Source organism: Hirundo rustica, chromosome 8 (genome assembly GCF_015227805.2).
Source record: "Hirundo rustica isolate bHirRus1 chromosome 8, bHirRus1.pri.v3, whole genome shotgun sequence".
NCBI lineage: Eukaryota > Metazoa > Chordata > Aves > Passeriformes > Hirundinidae > Hirundo > Hirundo rustica.
Genome location: NC_053457.1, coordinates 17,643,266 through 17,653,064, shown reverse-complemented (window position 1 = coordinate 17,653,064; position 9,799 = coordinate 17,643,266). Strand labels below are relative to the sequence as shown.

The 9,799-nt window shown below is 41.9% G+C and overlaps 1 protein-coding gene across 1 annotated transcript; it reads right to left on the bottom strand.

The window, feature by feature from the left end:
• Window positions 1–2,642: 2,642 nt before the first annotated feature.
• Window positions 2,643–7,943, bottom strand: LOC120755810 (beta-microseminoprotein-like). Its single transcript, XM_040071287.1, has 5 exons — window positions 7,805–7,943; window positions 6,381–6,445; window positions 5,933–6,023; window positions 5,127–5,229; window positions 2,643–4,024 (listed from the first exon to the last, which is right to left on the bottom strand). Exons 1-5 carry the CDS (start codon window positions 7,941–7,943, stop codon window positions 3,892–3,894), a joined length of 531 nt encoding a protein of 176 aa, XP_039927221.1. The 3' UTR covers window positions 2,643–3,891.
• Between the last annotated feature and the right edge of the window lie 1,856 nt (window positions 7,944–9,799).

The following is a 9,799-nucleotide window of genomic DNA, read 5'->3' as shown; positions in this document are numbered from 1 at the left end:
TATAGGGTATTTGGGCATTTCTCATGTCCTATGGTGCAGAGAGCCATAAAACTGGAAAATATATAGTGAATGGTGTAAGCTAGACAGCTGTACACAGTTAATGATTTTTAAATCAGGAGTTACTTGAGCTGCTTCTTATTTTGTGTTACTTATTTTTTTTTCCAGCCTCCTTTCCAGAGGCTTTTTTTTACCAACTAGTCTGAACCAGCACCCCATATCCCAACATTTCCCCTTCACCCAGGCATCTCTGAAGGAGACGAGCTTTCTGATCTGGTGATGCAAAAGGACATGCAGGCTGTGCTCAGGATAAGAAAGCATCAGCCCACACAGTTCTTGAGCTTCTGGCCAGCTTTGCAGGAAGTAGAAGATTCTTCCGATCTTACTGGAGACAGAGAAGCTGGAATTATTTATCTGGCTGGCTTGTACACTTCTGTTTCTTCCTTAATTTATTTATCGTATGTTTATTTGTACTGCTGTTCAAAGCATTAAAGAAAGGGGAGGAAAACCATTAGGAAAAAGACAGGCCTTTTCCTGAGGGATATCTGGATTTGTGAAGCTGTTCTGCTCCCCTCAGCTGCAGCATTCCTTAGCCAGCCTTGCCTCCACACCTCCCAAACATTTAAAGATATATTGCGCCACTTTTATGCTCTCAATTCAGACGTTTGGGCAGAGCTTGCAAAGTAGCAAATAAACATCTGGTCTCTTCCTAAAGTCAGCTGTATCACTGTTCCTGAAACACTGCTCAGGGCTCTGCTGCCCAGGGATCAGGAAATGGCTTAGCCACCAGTATCTTGCTATGTCATCTGGGACTTGACAGATTTTTAGGATGAACTTCTCTAGCAAGGTTCTGACATTTGGGTGAGGTGAATGGGCCTGCATTAGAGTCCCGTTACACACGTGTTCTTTCCGCCTCATGCCCAAACTGCATGGTGAAAGTGCTCACCGTCAACAAGCTGATGTGGGGAGCAGCACTTGGGTCATTCCAAGCCTGCAGACGTTGTGAAGCTGGGATTTACATGTGTTCAGCAGCCACTGAGAGTAAGCCAAGAGGTGTGATGGGGCTGGAGCTGCCCAGCAGCATCTGTCCAGACGGTAGCACAGAAGGAATAACACTGCAGTTACCCTGGAGTAAGAACAGCAGCGTGACAAAGATGCTGATGCAAATTTCCTCAGGTGGGTCTGGGTTCAGCACCTTGCTGAAAGGGGTTCTGGTACTTGGGCTGGCTGGTTTGTATCTGTCCATGGTTCACTGCCAGGGGGGACTACTGAACCATAGTCTGTAGAGAGTCTCTACAGACTCGGTAGAGGTTCCCAGCCCGTTAAGGTTTGCAAAATGAACAAGAATATTTGTATGAGGGTGCATAATAATGAAAATCCCACATTGGGAAGCAGTGTGGAAGTACTGTAGTCCCAACTATTGCTACTCAAGTGCTGTCAGTGGAGCATTCCCATCTGCTGTTGACAGGGGATGGGGCAAAGAAACTATAGCTGGCATGGCATGGGGCTGTCCTAGTTCCCAGAGAGCAGTAAGAAGCCTTGTTCCCATTCTCCACCCACAGCACATGCTCCTGTTATGAAGAGGCACTGGAGAACTGTCCTGCTTGCTCTGCAGCTGGTTACAAAAACACCTGGACTCCATGGAGTCAACACATTTCAAGGGGGTACGGGTGCACACAGAAATAATCCTCTGCTCTGGCCAAAAAACTCCTTCCTGCAAGTGGTTATGGTGACAGGAGGCCTCTACCAACCAGCTTTCGCTGTGTTGCAGTTAAGTATTTCCCTGCAGCGCCAGGATTGTCACAGCAGTGGGATTACAGCTGTGTTCTGGATGCTCTGAGGGTCTCCTCCAGCATTCTTGTGTCAGATCTTCAGCCCTTGATGGAGCCCTGATCCTCTCTCTCCTTCTCTCCTCTGAGCATGAATTTTCAGAGGCCAGTTCTGCTACAGTACATTTAGCAAATCTAATTGTGTTCCAGCATCTGGAGTCCTGCTCTCTCTGGCACTGCTAAACAGTGAGCAAACAATATCCACAAAGAATAGTACTAGGCACTTGATGACAAAAGCATGTGGAGAAAATGTACCATGGAACAGTACATAGTCCATGTGTATGCTAAGTTTATCAGGGCTACATGGCATCCTTGTTTCACAGAAGTTTGGTTTGGCTTCATTTTCTCAGAATCTCTACCTCTTTCTGAAGCAGAATTGCTATTTCAACCATTATCAGCCCTCCTCAATTTGTTCATAATCTTCCTTCCATGGGGGGAGCTATGAGACTGATGTATCTTCACAGGAATTTTTCTGACCTGCTTAAATGATGTTCAAAAAAGTAGGCCTGTTACTCAGGGGTCCCTAGACAGGCCCTTAGAAATGAATCTAGCATTTAGGAAGCTGATAGCATGATCCCTTGTGAATACATCTGGATCCTCATCTACCTCCATATATATATGTATTATATACACAAAAATATATATGTATAAAGTTTTAGATAACTGGATTTAATCCTCTGATTCATCCTCCTCAAGTAGAGAAGTGAAGACCCCTCTGATGTCTTTTCCTCCCAGACTGGCCAGGTCATAACCAGGTGCAGCTATGTCCATGGCATTGGTCCCAAGAAGGCACAGGGGGATATCATCAAAGGGAGCTGTTCTAACTGACCCCGAGGCCCAAAGATTTAAGAAGATCAATTGTATTTCTCATTTTACCTGCTTCCTGGAATCATCTTATTGACTGCCATATAAGGTTTTTTTCTATAATTGGTAAGGTGTTTTCCTTATTATGTGCAGGCTTTCTGCTTGTATGTTCTCAGCATCACACTGATTAAATAGACCATGTGATTGTCGTTTTCCACAACAGGTACTGAAAGAAGTTGTTGTTTGCATCAGATGAAATGTTTAATTGTAGTAGACTTCAGGAAGGTAGAGGAAAGGCAGACGAAGAAAAGAGCTCTGACGCCATTGTTAAATAAACTGAACATACTCAAATTATTTATCTGGGCCTTTTAAGCTGTACAGCTCTCTTTTTATAATTGCTCTTAATAATGTATAAATAGATTTTATAGGATATTTCTCATATTAACTACTTTTATGGACTTTGTGCCAGGCACAGTGTGATGCTTAAAGTCTACCGGCTAAACATGATTTATAGTCTAGGTTTCCTATAAAAACAGCTTTCATGGGGCTGTTTGTCAGTAGACTTTGATCCAAACAACATTATTGCAGGAAATTCTATCCCAGTGTGGAAGGCTACAGAGCTATTTTTATGGCATTTCTTTGCAGTAGGCTGGACTCTCAGGCATGGGATTGCCATTTTTGTAATGTACCAGTCATCTCCTGGAGAGTATGTTTCCTTGTGCACCTGCACTAATGGACTGACCTACACAAGGCACCAAGGTGAGGGGAGGCTTTCAAAGGGCTGTTTTTCTGGTTTGTTTCATCCCATTCTTCTAGTACACGTGTCATTGGGGGAATGTCAATAAGTGTAATAACATAATGAATCCCTGTGACTGGCAACAATATCTGTAATGCCTGTTTAAGAGCTAGATGATTTCCAAATCAATAATTAGATTTACAAACATTTAAAGACAGAGTGAATTCTTCTGTTTTCAAGGAGACCAATCAGTCACTACAGTAATTTGATGTATGTGAAAATATATTTAATTCTGGATCCCAACAGGAAAAGACCCTGTGGTAAAGTTTAGTTACAAATGTGTGTAAGATAAACCACCTAGTGTCAGAAACAAGATAGATATGGCACAACTAGAGCTGTGAAAGGCACAAGGCAAGCTCATTTCTCTTGAAGCCATGCTGCTTGCTGCTTTCCTCTAAAGGAGAGATCCAGAGCGTATTCAGCTTCGGGGGTAGGTGTGAAAGAGGAGAAATGCATCACGTGGTCTTATCCAACTCCATTGTAGACGACTTTGCAACTTATCTCAGGATTGGTCCTCTTCACCACTCGGATGGAACAGCTTTTCTTGTGGAACAGGCCAACACAGTTCACTCTATCATATTTCTTGGGCATTAAAACTCTGTCATTGAGAAAGGCAAAGAGAAAATCAGCAGCTGAGGCATGATCTGAGAAGGATACTTACTGAGCTACAGCCATCCTGGAGCAACCATGGATTGACTTGGTCTGTGGATACACATAACAAGTACTATTGGTTATCACAGGAGGAATACAGAGCCCTGGTTGTGGCTGTTAACAGACGAAGTAATTTCCCAACACTTGCTCTTGTTTAAATGCAGCTCTTGCTGGTCATTCTGTTAGGGATTAGTATAAGTTCCCACACAAAGGCAAATACAGGTTAATTCTATCTTCCCCACTAAAACTAAAACTTGGTAATAAACAAATTAAAGAGTGCTGAATCATCTCAGCATGAATGACTCCCATCTGAGCCTCTTCTCAGCACAGGCCTACTCCTTCCCTCTTATGGCTGAGAAAAGCTGGGGATATTTCCCTCCAAAAGTTCCTTGGATTGTAGTCTACCTCACAGATCATTTATGGGACTCTCTCTCCCTCCCCTTAAAAAAGGATTTTTCTAGTCTTCTGGGGAGATAATCAGTTTGCATCACTATTCAGGAAGACACAGCTCTCCTTGATGAGTCACTGCCATCCATGGGGCAGAAACACACAAGAAAGAAAATTATCAACATGTATGTCCTATTTTGATAAGGGGGAAATGTGGGCTCTTGGCAACATGGCAAGGACGTTAGAATATCTGAATAGATGCTTGCAGGCAGGCCAGTGGTTTGGTGCAGAGCTACAGAAACCCACAGGTTCATGTGTTGTGGGGTGTTTAGGTATGTGGAGATAAGCTGGTGAATAAAAGGAGCAAGAAAACAGACGAGAAAGGGAATCACACACCCAGTTAGTGTCTCAATCAAAAGAAGGACTAGGTGATGAGGAAGAGCTGTGTGCTGGGAGCACCCTGTGTTTTATTATGTTCCTTCCCCAGAAAGTCTGTGATGGACCGATAATTCTGTTGGTCATGATTAGAGTTAACTGGGAAACAGGAAAGAGTTTTGCTCTCATGAGTATGGCATTTCAGTACATATTTTCCATGAAGTCTTTTAAGTCAGAATATTTCAACCAGTTTCTGAATAAACAAGCAATAATTTGGGTAAACTTACAAGCTGCAGCAAGTCATTGCACCCATCTTACACCTGCACTGGAAGCAATCTTCATTCTTCCACACCGCACCAAAAACATAGAGGTTTCTGTCAGAAAGGCACCCTGCACGTACAAACCAGAAAATAATAGTCAGTAAATCAACAGACGCAGACCACGGTCTTATGTTTGTGGACTAGTAATCAAAGCACTGATTTCTGTAGGGTCACACCAGGGAAGAGCCTAACCCTGTGCTTTGCTGAAAACATACCCTGTCTGCTCCTGCAGCGGGCATGAGTGTATGACACGGCATGATAAAATGTTACAACCACTTACCAGATCAGTATTATTCTGCTATTGCTATGAATCTGAAAAACACCTTGGCTAATGGCTACACAAGGATATTTCTGCCCTTTCTTATATTCAACACACAGGTTTTGATTTTATTTTCTTGTTCCTTCCTCCTCCCCAATTCTTATTATACTTCAACTTATACTACTAAACAGAATTTAAACAACAGCTGTGTTGTTTTTGCTTTGATTTTAGTGTCAGGTGCCCCCTTCAGATTAATCAATGCCACTTAAAAGTACATGGGTTTTTGCCACACAAGCAAGTACCTCAGTCATATTTCAGCCCAGAGTGCAATTATTGACTCTCGCAGTCCAGAGAGTCCAATCCACCTCTGAGTGGATTGATTCCTGAGTAAGCAGTTGTTTGGATCATTCCTTGGCAAAGAGCGTGTTATGCTATTCTAACATTTCTAAGAAAAGAAGCCTTTGAATCTCTGAATTAATGTTTTAGGGATGTATAATGTATTTGCCATTCTTACCATATTTTCTGGCTGGTCTAAGGTAACAGCGAGCAGGAACACATAGAGTTCTTGAGAAGAGAAGGATCAAGCAAAAAACAAGCAAGAATTTCTAGAAAGAAAACAAGGATTTTTTTTTTTTTTTTAGAATTAAGTGTTTTTTTTCAAAAGTCTAGCACAGGATTATGGATGAGTCCTACTATTCCAAATAAAATCAAATTTAAAAATACTTGCATAAAAAATACTACACACACACACACAAAGCTGGTAACTTACCATACTTGCATGGGCTGCTCACATATAATAATGAGGAGTAGTGTCTATTTATATACAGTGAGGAAACAATGGTCAGTGCAAAGGGAGGCCGTGTAAATGTGTTCCCAATGGACACTCTAACCTGTTCCAATCATCAATCAGAAGGTGGCACCTCAAAACTTCTTGCAATGGTTCATTTTGTGCACTGGCTTACCTTGGCATCTTGAACTCCATTGTGCTGGTGTAAATCTGAAGAAACTCCAGCAGATCCTCTGGCTGCTGTGCATCAGCACTGGTGTCAGTGGAGAAATCTGACCACCAGAAAGCAGAGCCTCCAGAACTGGCAGGCCGTCAAGGACCAGCAGGGAAAGGACACTATTGTTCAACTGACCTGCTACGAGGAGGTACACAACAGGTCATTCATACAGTGCAGTGGTGTGGAAAGTCCACTGTTCTCAGACTGATTTATTATATTTTCAATTATTTTATATGAGTCACATTACATCCATATTTAGCAGCCTGCAGGAACTAGCTGTAGTTATGTATCTCTCAGCTCTTGGAGCAAAGCCAGACCTGGGGACTAGAGGCAGATCAGCATGACCAGGTAACATCTTTTTGGCAGCAAAAACAAGATGAGATGTGCATTGTCTCAATCCAGAGGCAATACTAAGGACTGAGGAAGGCAAAGAAAGAAAAGGTTCCAGTTTTATTTCACAGTATCCATGTCCTGCCTCGAACACAGCTGGAATCAGACACCAAAGGCAGCGTTGTTTCTGCAACAGCAAAATGAGGACATTTCCTTCAATACATATCTTACCATAGATGTCCAGGTCTTTGTGACATTAGACTGTTAAAACACACAGTATGTGAGGCTGCCTCACAGAACCAGCCAGAAAAATTAGCACAGATCACTGTGGCTGCATTAGGGCTGCAGGGATGCAACACTTTACTGAATTGGAGCATAGACATTACAAATTTCAAAAGTTACCAGAGCATTCCCAGCCTAATGAGTTGCATTAATTCCATTAGCCTGGCTCTTTTAGCACACCTGGTTTTAATTAGGCACTTGATTGGTATGCCTGAACTCGTTAGCTTCCACTGATTGACAAACAGCTAGAGGAAACAAAGCTGCACTTTGGAAGTGGTTTTGGGAAAAAAGGGGCAATGGCACAACAAGTGTGGTCTTCTGAGGGATTTGGAATCAAGTAGCAATTGTGGAGGAAGTGGTCACTGTCTGTTTGACAGAAGATCTGAATTATGTAAGTTCCTTTTCTTTACTTGTTTGCATGAACTTAGCAAGATACTTTGGAGCTCCTGTTGTACTTTGCTTTTAGCTTTGTAGAGCAGCTGTCAAGCTTTGTATGAACCTTATGATTTTGGTAGATCACGCTCTCTGTGTGCAGTTCTGCTGCAGGAAACAGTTGTGGTGTCTAATGAAGTTTTTTGAGGAAATACTCTTTCTCTGGTAGTCTTTAAATATATTAATTTCTCTTTGAAGGGAATAAGTTGCTCAAAATAATTTGTTAGCAAAGGCAACAAGGTGAAAACATAACAAAGCTCTTATGCTACTATGAATTTGGTTTTATTTTAATTGAAACCAATTGATTAGGGTCTAGTGTAGCTAGAAGCCAGACTCACCTCTTCTCTGTCCCTGCTGTAACTCTTGACAAATATTGTGCTGTTCCTTGAAGAGAAAAATAGTGTTATAGTGGATAATGTCTCCAATAAGGATATAGTTGCAAGGAAACGTAACAAGCAATTCTGACTTGAAGGGCATGGTAGATTACAAATTATTCTCTGACTTAAAATTACTTTTTTAATTAGTTAGTTACTCTTTTCTCCTTGGAGAGAAATAACTGTATTAATAACTTCCATATAATTTTTGCTGTTTTTCAAGGAGGAAAATACATTTGTATATATAAAGTATACACATAAAATAGGAAACTGAAGTGTGACCGAGGCTATTGCTTCCAGAGGTGGCTGTCAGCTCTATCTCCTGAAACTGAAGCATATGTTAAAATATTCTGTGTGCATTATTTAAAAAAAAAAAAAAAAAAAAAAAAAAAAAAAAAAAAAAAAAAAAAAAAAAAAAACCCAGCTTAAATCATCTTGGCCAAACTGAGAACAAAAAACCCCAAATGCTTATGAAAGCCTGAAATATTGGGTGAGTTGTCTGTGGGATCTGAAGCAGAGAAGAGGCAGAATCTGACTCTGTCCATCTTCTTGCTGATCTGCTTGGACATTTCCTCTTGAGACAAACCAGGTTTTCCATGTCAAATGATTTAATAAAGGAGGAGAGAGGATTCTCTGTTGTCCGGATGTAGATGAAGTTGTCTTCTGTGGCTGCAATGTTAAGCACTTATCCTCTTTTGAGGGAAGGATAAGTTCTCTCAGCCTTGGTGATGGCTGAGAAGGCTGAGTACCTCTGAGCCATGGTGGTTATGCCAGTTTGCTGCTTTCCCTCTGCACCTTCTCGCTTGGGCTCTGTTGTGCTGGAAGTGCTCAAAGCCAAGTTCTTGACACACAGACTTAGCTCAAACAACATCCTTCACTGGCTTGTGGGGGAGCAGCAGCAGTTAATGTGCCTCCCGTGCTCCATCTGCGCAGCCATGAGAGGAACATCCAGCACCTCATTTCCCTGTTTGTCTCGCTCCTACGTCTGTCAGGGAAATTGCCAAAGTAAACTGGTCAAGCCATGCAGTGGTTTGGCTAAAACAGGGACTCAGAGAGTCAAAAAGGCTCAACTGCCAAAAGGGCAATTCTGCCCTGGGAAGATTTTGACAATTAGAAGGATCCTGTGTTTTCTCAGGAGAGTCCTGGAGTTGGAGGGACTGGGCTGCAATTCCCCCTCAGATCACAGGGGTGATGAGATGGTGGCTCCATGTCACCAAGGCTCTGACTAGGCTATCGACTCTATAATTTTAGTATAACTTGCTCACACTGAAAACATTTCTTCAGAAGACTTTAGTGGCTTTAGACATGATCTGCTGGATGTCTATTTCTTTACCCTGTGTTTCAAAACTACATTGATGTATTTCTTGGTTACTAAGCGCTATGGTAGGCCTCAAAATTGGGTTAAAGCACAAAAATAAATCTGACCTGACTTTAAAATGGTTCACATCAATCTGTTTTAGAGAAGTTAATAAGGGATGTTCTTGCTGGCTCTGACAACTGGCTGATTCCATTTTTTGCTGAACCCATGGGAGTGAGTCTTTAGGTAGGACCCTACCTAATGCTCAGGCAGCTCTTGGGAAATTAAATGAAACTTATTATTTTCCCCAAAACTGCTACCTGTGTGACCTGGCCCTTTTCAGTGAGAAGCTGGTTTGCTACTTTTTAGGGGTGCTGCAGCACCAGTCTGGCCACCGCTTGTGGTGGGTGATACTGTCTTCTCTCTGTACAAAGGACTCACGATTGACTTCCTGAAGCTTTTAGGTTATGTAAAAAGCACACTGCCCAAGTCCTTTCCCTAATGGCATTTTTAAAAGACATTTTTCTCTTAACTTTCACTTTCTTTCCCTATCAGTTCACACATTTACTGCTCTGGGGCATATGGGTCTTTTGTGTATGGTGGAGAAGAGTTATTTATTTTAAGTTTGAAGTATTTTAAGTTGTTTAGCCCATGTGCACGTT